Raw genomic sequence first — 20,918 nt, 5'->3', positions numbered from 1 at the left:
CGGGAACAGAGCAGGTCTGGTCAGGGTGGATCACCAATTCCAGAGCGGACTTGACCTGATTGGCGATGACCTTAGACAGAATCTTATAGTCCACGTTCAACAGTGAAATGGGTCACCAATTTCTAATTTCCTCCCTTTCCCCCTTGTGCTTGTAGATGAGGGTGATGATGCCTTTCCTCATGGATTCTGACATGCTGCCGGCCAGGAACATACTCTCGTACACCCCTAGCAGGTCTGGGCCGATCAAGTCCCACAGAGCAGAAAACAACTCAGCCGGCAAGCCGTCGCTTTTCTCAAAGGACTCAAGGGCCTTAGTCAGTTCGTCAGGAGTTAGTGGTTTGTCCAGGCTCTCCCGTGTACTGTCGTCTAAGACCTCCGTGATAGAGGACAGGAAGGACTGGGAGGCCGTGCTGTCTGTGGGCTTCACATCATACAATCCGGCATAAAAGGATTTGCTGATCCTTAAAATGTCGGACTGCAATGACTTTACTGAGCCGTCTTCTTCCTTCAGGCTGCTGATCACAGAGCTCTCTCTGTGTACCTTTTGGAAGAAGAAACGTGAGCACGTCTCATCCTGCTCCACGGAGCGGACTCTGGACCGGAAGATGATCCTGGAGGCCTCTGAGGTAAAGAGCGAGGCTTGCTGGCTCTTCACCTCTTGGAGTTCCTCCTTGACATCAACCCCCATCGACTGCAGCCAGAGTAGGTTCTGCATGTTTTTCTGGAGTCGGGACATTTCCCTCTGTTCCTTTCTAGCTTTCTGGACACCTTTGAGGATGAAAAACCTCTTGATGTTTCCCTTGATCGCTTCCCATCAGCATGTCAGGGACTCAAAGAGGGGTTTCACGGTTCTCCAACCTTTGCAATCCCTCACAAGTTCCTCGATGTTCTCTGGGGTCAGTAGTTTCATGTTCAGCTTCCATGTCCACCTGCCAACCCTCTGGTCTTCCTGTAAGTGACAGTCAGCCAGTAGGAGGCAGTGGTTAGAGAAGAACACCGGCTTGATGTCGGTGGATCTGACTGAAAGCTCGGGAAGTCTATCCTGGCACTGATGGACCTGTCTAGTCATGACCAGATGTATCTATGCTGCGCTCCATTCGCAGGGTTACTGAAGACAGCTTGGCAGATTACACCATATTGTCTGCTCATGCCACTGAACACCCAATGCCAGTGAGCAAGAAAAAGCCTGGCCTCTGTCTGATGTTTCTCTCTCTAGCCTAAGTGCTAACTGCACCTTTGGAAAGACCGATTGATTCTACTTAATCATTGAACAACAGTTGTCCCACCAAGCTTCTGTCCAATTGTATTTTACTGGTTAAAGGAGGGTGCTTGAAGATTATTCAGTAGCATTTGGTTTAAACTAATGGAACCACCAGCCCATTTAATACAGGGCCCTGTCTTATTGGTTCATTCCTTTAACAGGGTTAGTGACTGATCAGCTGGAGCTGATTACTCTCAGTAGCAGGGAGGGTGAGCTCGAAGGAGCTGTTCTTGAGTAAGATGGTTGATCACTGTAGGTGGCTGTTGGAGTCTAAGTTAATGTATTCCTATGAGAACAGGCTGGCCACGTTCAAAAACTGGCCATTTACTGAGAACTGCCGATGTACGCCAGAAAATGTGAGTATGGGAACTATTGGAATGTGTGAATGTAATTGACTATCAGTCTGAGTGGATTGTGTATGGTGATGAGAGTAAGTGGTGAGACTGTCTGATGATCTGTTTTCTATTTGTGTGTAGGGGAGAGTTTAAAGTGCCTCTGTACTGCCCAGCACAAATCAGAAACTGTCTCGGGAGTTTGTACGTCCCTGAATAACAGGGTGGAGGGAACTGAGCTTGGAGTTCCTCTGATGTGGGAGCTGGCCAGGCAATCCCCTCTCCACAAGACTAGAGGCTAATGTCTTTCTTTAAGGTGATACTAAATGTTTCTAGGTCTGTGTTGACTCTCAAATGGAGTTTCAACCCAATTTAAACCAGGAGGGTGAGGTCAGCACTACCACTGCTGATTTTTGACCTTGTGTGAGGTAATACATTTATCTGGATATTGGATGTATTATAGCTTGTTGATTGAATAGGTTGAATAATTACTGTAAGTATAAGTTACAAAGAGAAGAGACAAACTGAGAAGTATTAAATAACTGAAGTATTAAATTTTGTTTGCAAGTATGTACCTGCACTCATTAGAAGAATGATTGTTTAGTCAGGTGACCTGCCAGTTACTAAAGACTAGGATAGGATAATATATCTGGGTCATCTTTATCTTGCTCTTAGTTTCCCTCCTTTCCCGGGGGGGGGTTCCAACCACCCCCTCACCCCCATCTTGTCTGTTTCTTTTTTGGGTGGAGGGGAAGGAGGAGTGAAACCAACAAGAAGCTCATGGCACTGCCCTAGATTCGCCCTCTTAATTCCTGGCTGCTTTACCTACCACGTTGGTTACCTCCAATGTAGGTTTGTTAGACATAATTGACTCTAGTAGCTTCCCTTAACTAATGAATTTATAATTTGTCCTTAAATAACACGGTGACAATGGCGGTTTTCTAGTCCGAGGACTATTCTTGAACAAAGACTTGCCTTAATGTCAAAAACAGTAGAATTAACCCTGTCTCCATCAAAAATTGACTGTGGCCCTTCTCTCAAAGCAAAATCAATTAGGTTTTATTTTTAAACCCCAAAAAGTTAAGGGGCCTTAATGAGTTCTGTCTGAAGGTGGCTCAAATATCCAAATTGGTTAAATAAACAATTTGCTGAATTGAAAATTGACAGCTGCCTAACTTTTGCTTCAATTTGGGTTGCAGGAGTTTAAATGGACCTTTTTCCTTTCCCAATCCTGTTGGGAAGCTCATGGCTCTCCCTCTTTTTTTTCTTTTGCTTTTTGGACCCCCTGAGCTGTTCCAGATCATTATTTCTACAACTGTTAATCTCTTGGGAATCTCTAGCCTTGTCTTCTATTCAGGAGTTTAATGGTGCTCCTTGGGATCATGACCACCTATTTCTATGGTGACTAAAAGCCTAATTACTTGATTGTAATGTAGCTTATAAATCTCCCAATTTGGACCTTTTTTAACTTAAAAATATTTTTAATTGAAATATCATTGCCCTAGAACCTTTACCATTCGAGGCTTCTCAATTTTAAACACTTTTGTGCACAGATTTGTTGGGAGTCATCCGGCTATAGAATCCGAGAATCCCGGGATTCAGCCCATTGCATCTGTACAGATGTTTGAAAGGGTTACAAAATTAATCCCATTTCTCTTTCCCCATAGCCCTGAATTTTTACTTTTCAAGTATATAATCAACTCTTTTTTTGAAAAGTTATTTATTTTACATGGAACCTTCAGTGCTGCATGAGGGTGGTGGAAACAGATTCAATAATAACTTTCCACATGGAATTAGACATCACCTTGAGGAAAAAATGAGCCCAGCTGTTGAGTCTGGGACAAATTCTACTTGAATATCTCCTCCAGAGAGCAGGCATTAGGGATTGATCAGGACAACAAAGAAGAGTTCATTCTATAATTAAATGACAGTTCTTTCCCTCTGAACAGTTTAGAATTTTTGAATGGGAGATGACCATACATAAAGTAAACTGCCAGATGAATGATGATGAGGATTTACTGTGCTCTGGGTTTTGTGACTGAGGGAAATTCAAGTGTCTGCTGTCATTCCTCTGAAATGAACTGCAACTTCCGACATCCCCAAATGTAGTTAGAATTGAAAATCCAGTAATTTCCCCCTCCTTTGTGGGGTGATTTTTCTCTCTTTTGTCCACAAACCACCCCACACCCCCACCCCCCCAACTCCCCCCGTTTCTCCGCAGGATGAAATCCCTTCCCAAGGAGGAAGGATATGGAGCTCACTAGAGCTTTGTGGGCAGGTTTCTTTGAGCTCCATGGTGAATGTGCAACTTCATCATCGGCTGTGAAAGCTCGGCCAGTTTCTCTCCAGATGTTGCTATATTGATGATTCATGGTTTCTCTCCACATATTCATAGAGTCTACAGCACAGAAAAAGTCCCTTCGGCCCATCAAGTCTGCGATGGTCAAACAAGTACCTAACTATTCTAATCACATTTTCCAGCACTAGGCCCATAGCCTTGTATGCCATAGCATCACAAGTGCACATCCAAATACTTCTTAAATGTTATGAGGGTTTCTGCCTCTACCACCCTTTCAGGCAGAGTTCCAGATTCCCACCACCCTCTGGGTGAAAAAATTCTTCCTCACATCCTCTAAACCTCCTGTCCCTTACCTTAAATCTATGCCACCTGGTTATTAACCCCTCCACCAAGGGGAGCAGTTCCCTCATGTCTACCCTATCTATGCTCCTCATAATTTTATACACCTCAATCATGTTCCCCCTCAACCTCCTCTGCTCCAGGGAAAATAACCTCAGTTTATCTAATCTCTCCTCCCAACTAAAACTTCCCAGCCCAGGCAGCATCCTGGTAAATCCCCTCTGCACTCTCTCTAGTGTAATCACATCCTTCCTATAATGCAGATTCCAGAACTGCACGCAATACTCTAGCTGTGGCCTAACCAGCATTTTATACATTTCCAGCATAACATCCTTGCTCTTATATTCTAAGCCTTGGCTAATAAAGGCAAGTATCCCATATGCTGCCTTAACCACCTTATTTACATGTTCCGCTACCTTAAGGGACCAGTGGATATGCACACCAAGGTCCCCCTGACCCTTGGTACTTCCCAGGGTTCTACCATTCATCGTGTATTTGCATACCTTGTTTGTCCTGCCCAAGTGCATCACCTCTCACATATCCAGATTAAATTCCATTTGCCGCTGATCAGCCCATCTGACCAGCCTGTCTATGTTCTCCTATAATCTAAGGCTATCCTCCTCACTATTTACTACCTCACCAATTTTCATGGGATACAAGGTAATTTGATAAGGTGGATTCAAAATTGGCTTAGTTGTAGGAGACAGAGGGTGATGACATGGGAATATACTAAGAGGGGTAGATGAAGTGAGAGATCTTGGCGTACAGGTCCCTGAAGGCAGCAGTTCAAGTAGACAAGGTTGTAAAGAAGGCATATGGAATGCTCTCCTTCACTGGCAGAGGTATAGAATATAAAAGTAAGGATATAATGTATAAAACAGTTGGTGAGGCCACAACTGGAGTATTGTGTGCAGTTCTGGTCACCACATTACAGGAAGGACGTAATAGCTCTGGAGAGAGTGCAGAGGAGGTTTACAAGAATGTTGCCAGGGTTAGAAAAGTGTAGCTATGAGGAGAGATTGGATAGGTTGGGGTTATTTTCCTTAGAACAAAGAAGGCTGAGAGGTGACTTGATTGAGGTGTACAGAATTATGAGGGGAATAGATAGAGTGGATAGGATAAAATTGTTTCCCTTGGTGGAGAATTCTAGAACCAGGGGACATAGATTCAAGATAAGTGGCAGAAGGTGTAGGGAGGGCATGAGGAAGAACTTTTTTACGCAGAGGGTAGTGTGTGTCTGGAATTCGCTGCCCAAGTTGGTGGTAGAGGCAGAAACTCTAAACTCTTTTAAAAAGTACCTGGATCTGCACCTAAAGCGCTGTAAGCTGCAGGGCTATGGGCTGGGTGCAGGAAGGTGGGATTAGAAAGTGCACCTGGGTGTCCTCAGGCTGGCATGGACAAGATGGGCTGAATGGACGACTTCTGTGCTGTAACTTTTCTATGGTTCTATGGATGCTTTAGTGACTGGAAGCCCGTGTCCAGTGGCGTACCACAGGGATCTGTACTGGGTCCCCTATTATTTGTCATTTATGTAAACGACATAGATGACTATGTGGGGGGTAGGATTAGTAAGTTTGTGGATGACACAAAGATTGGCCGGGTGGTTAACAGTGAGGTTGAGTGTCTTGGGCTACAGGAAGATATAGACAGGATGGTCAAATGGGCAGATAAGTGGCAGATAGAATTTAACCCTGAAAAGTGTGAGGTGATACACTTTGGAAGGAGTAATTTGACAAGGAAGTATTCAATGAATGGCATGACACTAGGAAGTTCTGAGGAACAAAGGGACCTTGGCATGTGTGTCCATAGATCTCTGAAGGCGGAGGGGCACATTAATGGGGTGGTGAAAAAGGGACACTTGCCTATATCAATCGAGGCATAGATTACAAAAATAGGGAGGTCATGTTGGAGTTGTATAGAACTTTGGTGAGGCCACAGCTGGAGTAATATGTGCAGTTCTGGTCGCCAGATTATAGGAAGGATGTGATTGTACTGGAGGGGGTGCAGAGGAGATTCACCAGGATGTTGCCTGGGATGAAACATTTAAGTTATGAAGAGAGGTTGGATAGACGTGGGTTGTTTTCATTGGAGCAGTGAAGACAGGGGGGGGACGTGATTGAGGTGTACAAGATTATGAGGGGCATGAACAGGGTGGATGGGGATCAGCTGTTCCCCTTAGCTGAAGGGTCAGTCATGAGGGGGCATAAGTTCAAGGTGAGGGGCAGGAGGTTTAGGGGGGATGTGAGGAAAAACCTTTTTACCCAGAGGGTGGTGACGGTCTGGAATGCGATGCCTGGGAGAGTGGTGGAGGCAGGTTGCCTCACATCCTTTTAAAAAGTACCTGGATGAGCACTTGGCACGGCATAACATTCAAGGCTATGGGCTAAGTGCTGGTAAATGACATTAGGTAGGTAGGCCAGCTGTTTCTCACGTGTTGGTGCAGACTCGATGGGCCAAAGGGCCTCTTCTGCACTGTGATTCTGTCACCTTCTATGTACTCGCTTAAAAAGCTCTCCTCGATGCATTTTAAGAATTCGGCTCCCTCTAAACCTATCACACTATGACTAACCCAGTTAACGTTGGGGAAGTTGAAATCCCCCATTATTACTACCCTATTATTTTTACACTTCTCTGAAATTTGCCTACATATCTGCTCTTCTATTTCTCTGACTGTTTGGGGGCCTATAGTACACTCCCAGCAATATGATTGCTCCTTTTTTGTTTTTAAGTTCTACTCATATGGCTTCCTTTGAGGAGCCTTCTAAGATGTCATCCCTCCTTACTGCTGTAATTGATTCCTTGATCAATATTGCGATACCCCCTCCTCTTTTACCTCCTTCCCTGTCTCACCTGAAAACCCTATATCCTGGAACATTGAGCTGCCAATCCTGCCCCTTTCTCAGCCATGTCTCTGTGACACCAATGACATCATACTTCCATGTGTTAATTTGTGCCCTCAACTCATCTGCCTTATGTGTCAGGCTCTTTTGCATTAAAATAAATGCCACCCAAGCTTGCCAAACTCCCTTGTGCCTTAACTGGCCTATAACTTCTATGCCTCCCAGACTCAGTTGCGCTCTCACCTAATTTTGGCTGTGCATCTCCCCTTGCTGAACCTCCTCTCAAGATCTGATCCCCCCTGCCAAGTTAGTTTAAACCCCTACCAACAGCATGAGCAAACCTTCCCGCCAGGATGTTGGTCCTGTTCCGGTTCAGATGCAACTCGTCTGCCTGATACAGGTCCCACCACCCCCAGAAACGGTCCCAATGTCCCAGAAATCTGAAGCCCTCCCTCCTGCACCATCTCTCCAGCCACACATTCATCTGGACTAACCTCCTATTCCTATACTCACTAGCGCGTGGTATCGGAAGTAATCCAGAGATTCCTACCTTTTTGAGGTCCTGTTTTTTAATCTGTTTCCTAGCTCACTAAATTCTGCTTGCAGGACCTCATCACTCTTTCTTTCTACCTATGTTATTGATACCAATATGTACCATGATCTGTCTGTTTGCCCTCCCCCTTTAGAATGCCTTGCAGCTGTTCAGTGACACCCTTGACCCTGGCACCAGGGAGGCAACAAACCATCCTGGAGTCACGTCTATGGCTGCAGAAACGCCTGTCTGTTCCAATTACTTCGAGTCTCCTACCACTATTGCACTTCCCCTCTTTTCTCTCCCGCCACCACCTCCCCACCCTGTGCAGCTGAGCCACTCACAGTGCCATGAGCGTGGCTGCACTCCCCAGAGGAACCGTCACTCTCACCGTTTTACAACACAGCAAAATGGTTCTCAAGTGAGATGCACCCTGGGGATTTCCTGACTACCTGCCTGACACCTTTCTTCTGACTGGTCACCCGTTCCCTCTCTGTCTGCACTTCCGTAAGCTGTGGGGTGACCACGTCTAAAAACGCGCTATCTACGGAACTCTCAGCTTCGTGGATGTGCCTCAGTGCCTCCAGCTGCTGCTCAAGCTCTGAAACCCAGGGCTCAAGTAGCTGCAGCTGATGGCACTTCCTGCACCGTGGTCAATCAGAGCGCAAGGAGTGTCTAGGACTTCCCACATGTTACAGGCGGTACATAACATGGGACTGAGCTGCCCTGCCATGCCTCAAGTTGGAAAAAAACCCCTCTTAGTTAAATACAGTAAAAAAAGGTTAAATTATTTATGTACTTTTAAATAAAAACTAGAACCCTTACCTTTTATTTTTTAGCTTAATCTGTTTTAAACTGGAGAAAAACACTTACCCACTACTCACCAATCAGCTCTCACCTTTTTGCTGTCATCACTTTTTGAAGCTTCTCTGCACTCGCGCTGGTTCTGATCATGTTGATTTTTGATTGCGTTGGTCCTGATGTTGATGCATTGATGATTCATGGTTTCTCTCCAGATGGCTGAGGCTGGATTTCTACATTGCCCAACTGAGAATGAACCTGATATCGCCACCTGCTTTTTCTGTCTGAAGGAGTTGGAAAGCTGGGAGCCTGAAGATGAACCCTGGTAGATGGGGAGTGGGAGGGGATATATTTATCATTTAGTTCTATTAGAATGAACTTGCTTGGAGTCACACTGAAGTTGTGTGGTAACTGGGATGTAGTGCTGAGCTATGGTTATCTGGGAGCCTCATGCTAAAGCGTTAGAATCAATAGAATAGTATAGGCCATTTGTCCATCTTGCCTGTGTCGTCATGTTGGAGCATCCAATTAATCCTACTGTGCTCTTGTTGAAGATTTTTGAGTTAACAGAGGGGGTTGATGTGGTAAAATGGACTTCCAGAAGACATTTGATTTAAAAATACTGCACAACAGACTTGTGAGCAAGTTAGAGCTCATGGAATAAAAGGGCAGCAAAATTGGCTGAGTGACGGGTAACAGTAGTGATTAGTGGATGTTTTTCAGACTGGAGGAAGGTTTATAATGATGTTCCCCTGGGGTCAGTGTTGAGACCCTTGCTCTTCCTAATACATATTAATAACCTAGACCATGGTGTACAGAGCACAATTTCAAAATGTGTGAATGATAAAGTATTGTGAACTGAGGACAGTGCAGAACTTCAAAAGAACATAGACAAGTTAGTGAAATGTGTGACAGATGGGATTTTAAGGTGGAAAAGTGTGAAGTGATTCATTGTTAGGAAGAACTTGGAGAGACAATAACATAAAGGAGGAGCAGAGGGACCTGGATGTGTTGTACATAAGTCATTGAAGGTGGCAGGATAGGCTGAGAGTGTGGCTCATAGAATCTAAAGCATCCTCGGCTTTATTAATGAGGGGGGGAGGGGATAGAGTACAAAAGTAAGAACGCTATGTTAAACCTGTGTAAAAACACTGGTTCAGCCTCAACGGGATTATTGAGTCCAGTTTGGGTCGTCGGATTTTAGGAAGGATGTGAAGGCATTACAGAGTTCAGAAAAGTTTCATGAGTATGGTTCCAGGGATGAGAAACTTCAGTTAGGTAGATTTGGAAAAGTTGGGACTATTTTCCTTGGAGAAGAGATGGTTGAGAGGATTTGATAGAGGTATTCAAAATCATGAGGGGTCTGGACAGAGTAAATAGGTGAAAAAATGTTCCCATTGGAAGGATTTGAGAATGAGACCACAGATTTGAGGTAATTGGCAAAAGAAGCAATGGAGACAGGATAAAACTTCACACAGTGAGAGGTTAGGATCTAGAATGCATTGTCTGAGTGTGGCTGAAGTAGGTTCAATTGAGGCATCCAAGAGAGAATTGGATTATTATCTGAAGAGGAAATCTCTGCAGGGCTACAGGAAGGCAGGAGAATGACACTAGTAAATTGCCCTTACAAACAGCTGCCACAGATGTGATGGGCTGAATGGCCTCTTTCTGTGCTGTAACAATTGAGATTGTGATTCTTTCCCTGTAGTCCTCTCTTCCTTTCAATTACTTATCCATTGTTGCTTTTGAAGGTTACTATTGAATTGGTATCAACTGCCCCACACTTTTCGGGCAGTGCATTCCCGCTTGTGGTTTAAGTCCTTGCATTTCCTTTGATTCTTTAAATTTGTGCTGTCTGGTTACTGACTCTGCTGTCACTGGAAACAGTTTAAAAAAGGAGGGGCTGTTAAAACTTAAATTCTTCACTTAATCTTCTCTGCTTTAAGGGGAGCGATTCCAGCTTCTCCAGATAACTTGGCACACCTCATCCCTGGTACCTTTCTGGTAAATCATGCCTCCCCTAATTCCTTGACAACCATGTCTAGAATTAGACACAACTGTCCAGCTGGGACCTAACCAGGGTTTTATCAAGATTTGGCTTAAATTCCTGGCCAAGGATCCACACTGAAAGAGTTTTCTCAACTTGTCCTGTCCTCCAAGACCTTGGAGTTGTGTACACCCTCGGGTCTCCCCCTTTTAACAGTTTTACTTTTATTCATTTATAGGATATAGGCATCGCTGGCTAGGCCAGCATTTATTGCTCAACCCTAATTGACCTTGAAGGTGGTCGTGAGCCACCTTGTTAGGGAGGGAGGTCCAGGATTTTGACCCAGTAACAGTGAAGGAACAGAGATATATTTCCAAGTCAGGATGGTGAGTGACTTGGAGGGGAACTTCCAGGTGGTGGTGTTCCCATGTGTCTGCTAACCTTGTCCTTCTAGATGGTAGTGGTCATGGGTTTGGAAGATGCTGTCTAAGGAGCCTTGGTGAATTCCTGCAGTGCACCTTGTAGATGGTGTACACTGCTGCTACTGTGCGTCGGTGATGGAGGGAGTGGATGGGGTGCTAATCAAGTGGGCTGCTTTGTCCTGGGTGGTGTCCAGCTTCCTGAGTGTTGTGGGAGCTGCACTCATCCAGGCAAGTGGAGAGTATTCCATCACACTCCTGACTTATGCTTTATAAATAGATGGTGGACAGACTTTGGGGAGTCAGGAGGTGAGTTACTCACCACACAATTCCTAGCCTCTGACCTGCTCTTGTAGCCACGGTATTTATATGGCGAGTCCAGTTCAGTATCTGGTCAATGGTAACTCCCAGGATGTTGATAATGCCATTGAATGTCAAGGAGCGATAGTTAGATTCTCTCTTGTGGGAGATGGTCATTGCCTGACACTTGTGTGCCGCAAATGTAACATGCCACTTGTCAGCCCAAGCCTGGATATTGTCTGGATCTTGCTGCACTTGGACATGGACTGCTTCAGTATCTGAGGAGCCATGAATGGTGCTGAACATTGTAGAATCATCAACGAACATCCCCACTTCTGACCTTATGTTGGATGGAAGGTCATTGATGAAGCAGCTGAAAATGGTTGGGCCGATGACACTACCCTGAGGAACTCCTGCAGTGATGTCTTGGAGCTGAGATGACTGACCTCCAATGACCACAACGATCTTCCTTTGTGCTAGGTGTATGACTCCAAGCAGCGGAGAGTTTCCCCCCTGACTCCCATTGACTCCAGTTTTGCTAGGGCCCCTTGATACCACATTCGGTCAATTGCTGCCTTGATGTCAAGGGCAGTCACTCTCACCTCACCTCAGGAGTTCAGCTCTTTTGTCCATGTTTGAACCAAGGCTGTAATGAGGTCAGGAGCTGAGTGGCCCTGGTGGAACTCAAACTGGGCATAAGTGAGCAGGTTATTGCTAAACAAGTGCCGCTTGATAGCACTGTTGATGACTCCTTCCGTCACTTTACTGATGACTGAGAGTAGACTGATGGGGCGGTAATTGGCCGGGTTGGATTTGTCCTGCTTTTTGCGTACAGGACATACCTGGGCAATTTTCCACATTGCCAGGTAAATGCCAGTGTTGTAGCTGTACTGGAACAGCTTGGCTAGGGGCATGGCAAGTTCTGGAGCACAAGTCTTCAGTACTATTGCTGGAACCATCGATACCCCTTCTCATCCTTCCTATCAAAATGCATCACTTCACGTATCACCTGTGTTAGAATTCTGCGATTCTATGAAATTTAACAGCACAGGAGGAGGCCATTTGGCCCATTGTGTCTGCACCAGCTCTCCAAATGAGCATTATGACCTAGTACCATTGCCCTTTTCCCTGTACCACTGCATGTTGTTTCTAGTTTACATCTATCCACATCCTCCTCCTTGTCATTTTATTGTTTACTGCATTTGAATTGTGTATATCAAAAGGAACAGTGGCCCTACAACACTGTATACTGACCTCGAGGTGTTTTTCCCAGGAGGTACCCTGAAGATGTGCTGGGGGGGTGGGGTGTGTGCGTTCAGAGCAGTCAAACTTCAGATTAAATTATAGTTTTACTCTAGCAAATGCTTAAAATTGTTCGCCCTCTTTTCCTCCCCCATTTATTTCATTTGCCTGTAAATAGAACCTGATGTGATCTATATCTTAACACCAATCCTCTGTGGATGGTTTGAAAGGGTCAATCCTACCAAAATGTAGCATGCCTGGTGAGCATATCTTCTGCTTAAATAAGATACACTTGGTCGTTGGACAATGCCAAACCCAATTTATCCTCATCGCCAGTTTGTTATGGGCTTGATTTTCCAGACTGGTTTCTCATTAGAAACATCGAGTTTTATTTGCAGGCTGCGGCAGCAGTTACGTGCTTCCCTCAAGCTCCACAACTAGAAGAACTCTCACTCTTAAGGTTCCCTGCACTTAAAAGCTGATTCGTTCACACTGTGACGTGATACTATACAACACTAAGCCTTAAAACTACAGTCATTACGCTCCTTTAAAGCTACAATTACTACACCGGGCCTCTCTGGCTCACTGGTTGAAGTGGTTCTCTTTGTTGCGATTTAGACCATAAGACATAGGAGCAGAAATTAGGCCATTCGACCCATCGAGTCTGCTCTGCCATCCAATCATGGCTGATAAGTTTCTCAGCCCCATTCTCCCGCCTTCTCCCCATAACCTTTGATCCCCTTACCAATCAAGAACTGATCTACCTTGGTCTTAAATACACTCAATGACCTGGCCTCCACAGCCTTCTGTGGCAATGAATTCCATAGATTCACCACTCTCTGGCTAAAGAAGTTTCTCCTCATCTCTGTTCTAAAAGGCCTTCTCTTTTACTCTGAGGCTGTGCCCTCGGGTCCTAGTCTCTCCTACTAATGGAAACATCTTCCCCACGTCCACTCTATCCAGGCCTTTCAGTATTCTGTAAGTTTCAATCAGATCCCCCCTCATCCTTCTAAACTCCATCGAGTATAGACCCAGAGTCCTCAAATGTTCCTCATATGTTAAGTCTTTCATTCTTGGGATCATTCTCGCGAACCTCCTCTGGACCCTCTCCAGGGCCAGAACATCCTTCCTGAGATACGGGGCCCAAAATTGCTCACAATATTCTAAATGTGGTCTGACCAGAGCCTTATAAAGCCTGAGCAGCACATCCCTGCTTTTATATTCTAGTCCTCTCGAAATAAATGGCAACATTGCATTTGCTTTCCTAACTACCGACTCAACCTGCAAGTTAACCTTAAGAAAATCCTGGACAAGGACTCCAAGTCCCTTTGCACTCCAGATTTCTGAATTCTCTCCCCATTTAGAAAATAGTCTATGCCTCTATTCTTCCTACCAAAGTGCATGACCTCACACTTCCCCACGTTGTATTCCATCTGCCACTTCTTTGCCCATTCTCCTAACCTGTCCAAATCCTTCTGCAGCCTCCCTGCCTCCTCAATACTACCTGTCCCTCCACCTATCTTTGTATCATCTGCAAACTTAGCCAGGATGCCCTCAGTTCCTTCATCTAGGAATGTATAAAGTGAAAAGTTGTGGTCCCAACACTGACCCCTGCGGAACTCCACTGGTCACCGGCCGCCATCCTGAGAAGGAACCCCTTATTCCCACTCTCTGCCTCCTGCCAGACAGCCAATCTTCTATCCATGCTAGTACCTTGCCTCTAACACCATGGGCTCTTATCTTACTGAGCAGCCTCCTGTGCTGCACCTTGTCAAAGGTCTTCTGGAAGTCCAAGTAGATATCATCCATTGGCTCTCCTTTGTCTAACCTACTCATTACCTCCTCAAAGAATTCTAACAGATTTGTCAGGCATGACCTCCCCTTGATGAAACCATGCTGACTTTTCCCTATTTTACCATGCACTCCAAGTATTCTGAAATCTCATCCTTAATAACGGACTCTAAAATCTTACCAACGACCGAGGTCAGGCTAATCGGCCTGTAATTTCCCGTCTTTTGCCTCACTCCCTTCTTAAACAGGGGGGTTACATTAACGACTTTCCAGTCCTCTGGAACCCTCCCTGACTCCAGTGATTCCTGAAAGTTCACCACTAATGCCTCCACTATCTCTTCAGCTATCTCCTTCAGAACTCTGGGGTGTAATCCATCTGGTCCAGGTGATTTATACACCTTCAGACCTTTCAGTTTTCCTAGCACCTTCTCCTTGGTAATGGCCACCATACTTACCTCTGCCCCCCGACTCTCTTGATCTTTGGGGATGTCACTCGTGTCTTCCACTGTGAAGACTGACGCAAAGTACTTATTCAGTTCCTCTGCCATTTCTTTGTTCCCCACTACTACTTCTCCAGCGTCATTTTCCAGCAGCCCAATGTCCACAATTGCCTCTCTCTTACCCTTTTGTGCTGACTATTTTCTCTCACTTTTCTGAATAACAATTAATGTTGTCCTGAATTATTGTCTCTAGAATTTTCCAGAACTGCATTGAGCTGACTCTTATTTGCAGAGTTTGTCCTATTTTTAAACAGGGTAGAATATTTGCATTCCTCTGGTGCCACTCCAGTGCCCAACATGTTTGTAGCCAGACCCTCTGATTTGCACCCTACCCCCAGTTGGACTGGGTGACTTTTTTACCTCTGGATCCTAACTTGCCTCTATCTAGTCTTATCCTATGCAATAGCAATACTGGCTGCATCTTCTCTCATAAAGACAGATGTAAAGTATAAATTTTATTACCAGAAACAAGCTATTAACCAAACTTATTGAATCAAGTGTAACAATGTGCATCATAACTGGAACTCTGCTTAACACCTCTCCCCTGGCTTCCTGTCCTTGCAAATATCACTCCACCAACTGACAGCCGTACAAGTTGGTTGAAACCAGCTGTTGTACCTCACTCACCATCACTCCATGATGACCTGCTCAACATACCTGCCTGGCTTCCATCTCCGCATCCCAGACAGAGTAGCACCACACTCCCCGGCCGCCCCAGCTAGAGCGCCCCCCCCCCCCCCCCCCCCCCCCCCCGGCTAGAGCCGCAGCCCCCCCCCCCCCCCCCCCCACCCCCCGGCTAGAGCCGCAGCCCCCCACCCCCCGGCTAGAGCCGCAGCCCCGCCCCCGGCCCGCCCCCACAAAACTGACTGACAGAATAATTGCTTTAAACACAGCAAATGTGGAGGCTCTTGCTTGTCTTCAGGGATTTGCATTTTTTAAATAATATAGACCCTTAGCCATGCCCTCACTCTCCAAGATTTCTCACCCCCAATTGGCCCAATCCTTCTTTTAGAAGCTTTATGATTTATGTTCAGGAGTGATCTCTTGGGTTCCCTCATGTTATTTTATTCTGAACTCTGCCCCACCCCCATTCCGTTTTTAAAATTTCCTAATTTGTATATTCGGCTTGGGTCCCAGTTGTATTATCAACCTTACATTTGTAATAAGCCTCCTTTTCTGTTTCATTTTCATATTTATCTTCAGTCATCCAAGGAGCTAGAGCTTTGGGTATCCTTCCTTTACCCCTCAATGAATGGGCCTGGCCTGCACTTCTCCTCTGAAGGCACCTCTTCACTTATCACCCCACCAGCCTCCGCATTCAAAGGATCATCCTCTGCCATTTCCGCCAACTCCAGCATGATGCCACCACCAAACACATCTTCCCTTCACCCCCCTGGCGGCGTTCCGCAGGGATTGTTCCCTCCAGGACACCCTGGTCCACTCCTCCATCACCCCTACTCCTCAACCCCCTCCCACGGCACCTTCCCATGCAACCGCAGAAGGTGCAACACCTGCCCCTTCACTTCCCCTCTCCTCACCGTCCAAGGGCCCAAACACTCCTTTCAAGTGAAGCAGCATTTCACTTGCACTTCCCTCAATTTAGTCTACTGCATTCCTTGCTCCCAATGTGGTTTCCTCTACATTAGAGACCAAACGCAGACTGGGTGACCGCTTTGCGGAACACCTTCGGTCTGTCCGCAAGCATTACCAAGACCTCCATGTCGCTTGCCATTTCAACACTCCACCCTGCTCTCATGCCCACATGTCCGTCCTTGGCTTGCTGCATTGTTCCAGTGAGGCTCAACGCAAACTGGAGGAACAGCACCTCATCTTCCAACTAGGCACTTTACAGCCTTCCGGGCTGAATATTGAGTTCAACAATTTTAGATCATGAACACTCTCCTCCATCTCCACCCCCTTTCCGATTTTCCCTCCCCCGACTTTTTTTCCCATAATTTATATAGATTTTTCTTTTCCCACCTATTTCCATTATTTTTAAATGTATTTCCATCCATTGCTTTATCTCTACCTTTTAGCCTTTTTCGATTCCTTCACCCCACCCCCACTAGAGCTATCTGTACCTTGCTTGTCCTGCTTTCCACCCTTAATTTGCACATTACTTTAGATAATATCACCACCTTCAACACCTCTTCGTCCTTTTGTCTGTGACATCTTTTGGTTATCTCCACCTATCACTGGCCCTCTATCCAGCTCTTCTTGTTTCTCCCCTCCCCCTCCCCCCCCTGCCCTTAAACCAGCTTATATTTCACCTCTCTTCTATTTTTACTTAGTTCTGTTGAAGGGTCATTCAGATTCGAAACGTTAACTGTGCTCCTCTCCGCAGATGCTGTCAGACCTGCTGAGTTTTTCCTGGTATTTTTGTTTTGCACCTCTTCAAATGCTGCTTTGTCTGCTGTGTTCCATTCCAGTCCACCCTTTTCAACTCTCTGAAGTTTTAAGAACATGATAAAGGAGTAGACTGTAGAGTGCCTCAAGCCAGGTCTGCTATTCAGTACGATCATGGCTAATTTTCTGCCTCCATTCTTTCATGCCTGCTCTTCAGCTGGGTATCTTAACAATGATTGTACCTTGTCCTCCCCTGATTTTTCTCAACCTACTATTGTGATCCCTCTTTCCCAAATTCTCTCCCACTGAAACAATCTTTTCTTTCCCCAGTTCATTCCCAGGAACTAGACCAAGCATTGCTTCATTTCTCACTGGGCTGGAAACACACATCAAGCAAATTCTCTTGTACATATTTCAGGAACTCCCTCTTTGTCCTTTGCGCTCCTTACTATCCTGGTCTGTATTCTGATACTGGGTAAACTAAGGGGTTAGTGCCAAGATTAATGCCACCACTTTTTCCCTTCTGAGTATGGAGCGATCCCATTGTTATTATCCAATGGTCACTAGTTCAGAAACAAATGGTCCTGTTGTTGTCTTAGGGCAATCGTGGTCCCTGTCAGAATTGGAGCTACTGAATAGTGATGTGTTTGATGTCCTTCCTCCTGTATTGTGTGCTTAAAAATCTGAGGAATTTGGGATTTCTGGAGCCAGGTATGAACTACAGGAAAAGCCTCCAGGGCTTTGTGGTCAGAGTTTTGCAATGGAGATTCCAGTTGTGTATTTTGAGCAGAATGGAGTGAGGTAGGCTTGACCTTTGCCTTTGGAATTTGAATGTTTGGGGCAGTTGCAAGAGAGGGGCTCAGCTACAATGTTCTGTACAATGTCCAATATTGACTCAGGACCAGCATCCCATTACCTTAGTAAACTTGGCACTTTTGATTGCATTCCATCTGTACCTGTGTCTCAGCTTGCCTGTCCATGGCCAATTAATAGCACAGTGTGGTTGTTTTAAGATTAATTATGCAGTCACAAAGCTTGGGGAAGTTGTTTGTGCATGGTCTCAATTTTTCTGTATGCCCATGTTGCAATAGAAGGAACATTATTGAGCTGGTATCTGAGAGGCTTTAAGCTGCTCAACAGACCCCACCACAGTCCCTTGGGCACAATGAAGGAGAGAAGCCTACAATTCGGGCAATTGGGAAGTGTATCACTTACCAGCTTGTACAAGAAGGGGAAAGATCTGGAACTGAGGTGTGTATTGACAGGCACGCCTGGTAATTTGTCATGTGGTTTGGTGAATGGGGGCCTTTAGAGAGTGTTTGTTTGTTTGTGTGTTCAAATGGTATGTTGCCTCTTCCCTGGGTCTAGCTGAGACATGGTTACAAATGGGATGCAATGAAAAATCTAAGTTTAGCAACATCCTCGGGCGCTGGGCTGGAATCAGTATTGAAAAGTACAATCTTTGTCATACCTGTGCAACACAGATAGCAGTGTTCTCCTGGTCTGAGTAAGAGTATTACTTAACAACTGTGACTGTCCCCCAACTGATCTTTATTTTTTCCTTTTTCCCCCTTGACTATTTTGCAACAGGTTGGAGCATCAATGTCACTCTCCAGCTTGTGCATTCCTTGCTTTGAAAGCTGATGTACTGGATCTGACTGTGGAAGAGTTCTTCAGATTGGAAATGGAGCGGCTGAAGTTGTACATGGTGATATTTAAACCTTTTCTGTGCACTTTTACTTCAAGGGAAAAAAACTCTAAATGGGAGGAGATTCACTCGCCTCCATCTTGTAGTCCAGAGGTTTGATTAAAATAGAATGCAGAGTAGCAGAAGCTTTACCTAACCCCGTGCTGTACCTGTCCTGGGAGTGTTTGATGGGGACAGTGTAGAGGGAGCTTTACTTTTTATTGAACCTATTAGCTTCAGATGGTTAAAGTGGGAAATGTATTTTCTTGAACCTAGCTCTGTACAAAAGCAGCCTGCAAGGTACTCCACACCTGATGTATGATGTGTCAGCCCTGGTGAGAGTGCTGACTTGGTGGTTCTTTGATTGTTGGACTGTGGAATACCGAAAAGCTTCTATTTATTTGTATTTTTTTCATCTTTTGTAGAAGAAAGTTGCTGCGGAGCAACTGAGTATGTATCGAGAATCAGTTAAAGCTGCAAGAGTAAAAGTTCTGGAAAACTTGACAAACCCCAAGTTGAATGCTGTTCGGAAGAAGTGATTTCAGAATGCTGAAGTTTGACAAATGTCTGGATTGATGTGTTTCTGTAATGTTGTAATAAAAGGATATTTTACAATCAGTTCTGCTGGAAGGACTTCATTTAGTTTGACTGTGTTACGGCTCTCTGTTCCTGATGAGTGCAGTGTTTTCTGCTGGATTGCAGAGGTTGGCTGTTACATGTTACATGAATATTACATATCACTTATGAGCCTTGGCTGAAAGTTGTCCAGCTCTTGCTGCATATGGACAGGGACTGATTTCAGTAGCTGAGGAGCAGAGTATGGTATTGAACAATCATCTGTGCATCTCCACCCCCTCCCCGAATCCCCCAATTCCCACTGAGGACCTTCTGATGAAAGGAAGGTCATTGAAGTGGCTGAAGATGGTTGGGCCTAGGACACTACCCTGCAGTGATGACCTTGGACTGAAATGATTTGACCACCAAGAACCACAACCATTTTCCTTTGTGCTAGGTGTGACTCCAACCAACGGAGAATTTTCCCCCTGATTCCCACCTACCCCAGTTTTTTTGCTAGGGGCTCCTTTGATGGCACACTTAGTCAAATGCTGCCTTGGTATCAAAGGCCAACTTCAGTCTTAACTATGCAAAAATCCAGAATTTTCCCTTCACCATTTGTGGGGGTATAATGAGGGGATGCCACTCTGCTGAAACTTGCTCTGTCCTTTTTCTAGAATCTATCCTTAGTGATATCATCGGAAAGCGCCACGTCAGTTTTCACATGTATGATACTCAGCTTTACCCACCATCATCCCTCAAACACACTACTTAAATTATCAGGCCGCTTGTCTGCTATCCAGAGCAGAAATTTTTTCTGACTAAATATTGAAACCTAAGCCATTGTCTTGGTCTCTACCACACCGTTTCCCTGCCAGTCACTCCACCCCTCTCCATCCCTCACCCTACCTGTTGACACTGAACTAGACTGGCACAACTTCTGCGCTTTTTTTCCCCTTCGCTTGCCGTTTCTCTCCCGCTCGCTCCCTCTCGTAAAATCAATATTCATACAAAGTTTCTCAGGAAGCCTGAGAAAGCATATCTGACTTTTACATGCTGCCGTTGTGTGCATGGGACTACTGCTCATATCCTGTCTTGGTAGTGATTGATAGCAGTTAAGATATCTGCTTAAAAGATGCATGTACATCATATCACAACACCCACCTTTGTTCTAAACTAGACTTTACCCTTAGAGAATCAAACAATTTACATGACAGTAAAATAAAATAACATTGCTCAATATTGCAGTCTATTTAGATGCAATAAATTTACATGTGTTTGAAAGGTCAGTGGTTTGTTTATCCATCCAGATTTAGTTCGGATGATCTTGGTACTGGGGCTTCTGTATGGATTCAGAATGTTGGTTAAAGATTCTTTGTTTGCCGTAGACCTATTTGTAATAGGATTACTTGGTGTTTCTGGTTGTGGTATTGCTCTGATTTGGTTTTTGTTTTATCACTCATGCCATTTGGTGTATGTACTTGATACCATATTGGTTCTGGGTGTATGCTGATGTTTTCTGCTGGAGTCTGGGAGCCATCAGTTGGGTGTTGCACTCAGACTATGTTTGTTCAGTTTGGGTGATTCACCACCTGCATGCCGGTTATGGGCATTGTTCATCTTTTCCTGTTTTAATGAATCTCGTACTCCTGGGAGTATCAACGATTGATGATGGGGGAGGGTTTTT

The 20,918-nt window shown here is 45.1% G+C and overlaps 1 protein-coding gene across 1 annotated transcript; it reads left to right on the top strand.

The window, feature by feature from the left end:
* Positions 1 to 1,539: 1,539 nt before the first annotated feature.
* LOC144689746 (baculoviral IAP repeat-containing protein 5.1-like) lies at positions 1,540 to 19,215 on the top strand. Its single transcript, XM_078557116.1, has 4 exons — positions 1,540 to 1,617; positions 8,620 to 8,729; positions 18,580 to 18,697; positions 19,102 to 19,215. Exons 1-4 carry the CDS (start codon positions 1,540 to 1,542, stop codon positions 19,213 to 19,215), a joined length of 420 nt encoding a protein of 139 aa, XP_078413242.1.
* Positions 19,216 to 20,918: the final 1,703 nt, after the last annotated feature.

This window comes from Cetorhinus maximus, chromosome 2 (genome assembly GCF_964194155.1).
Source record: "Cetorhinus maximus chromosome 2, sCetMax3.hap1.1, whole genome shotgun sequence".
Classification (NCBI taxonomy): Eukaryota; Metazoa; Chordata; class Chondrichthyes; order Lamniformes; family Cetorhinidae; genus Cetorhinus; species Cetorhinus maximus.
This window is presented reverse-complemented; position numbering and strand designations above follow the sequence as displayed.

Bases quoted from the DNA above. Each gene is read 5' to 3' on its own strand.
- LOC144689746 (XM_078557116.1), top strand. From the start codon at position 1,540: ATGTATTCCTATGAGAACAGGCTGGCCACGTTCAAAAACTGGCCATTT. The intron at 8,730-18,579 runs GTAGATGGGGAG...ATTTTGCAACAG, and splicing joins GAGCCTGAAGATGAACCCTG to GTTGGAGCATCAATGTCACT. The intron at 18,698-19,101 runs GTGATATTTAAA...CATCTTTTGTAG, and splicing joins AGCGGCTGAAGTTGTACATG to AAGAAAGTTGCTGCGGAGCA.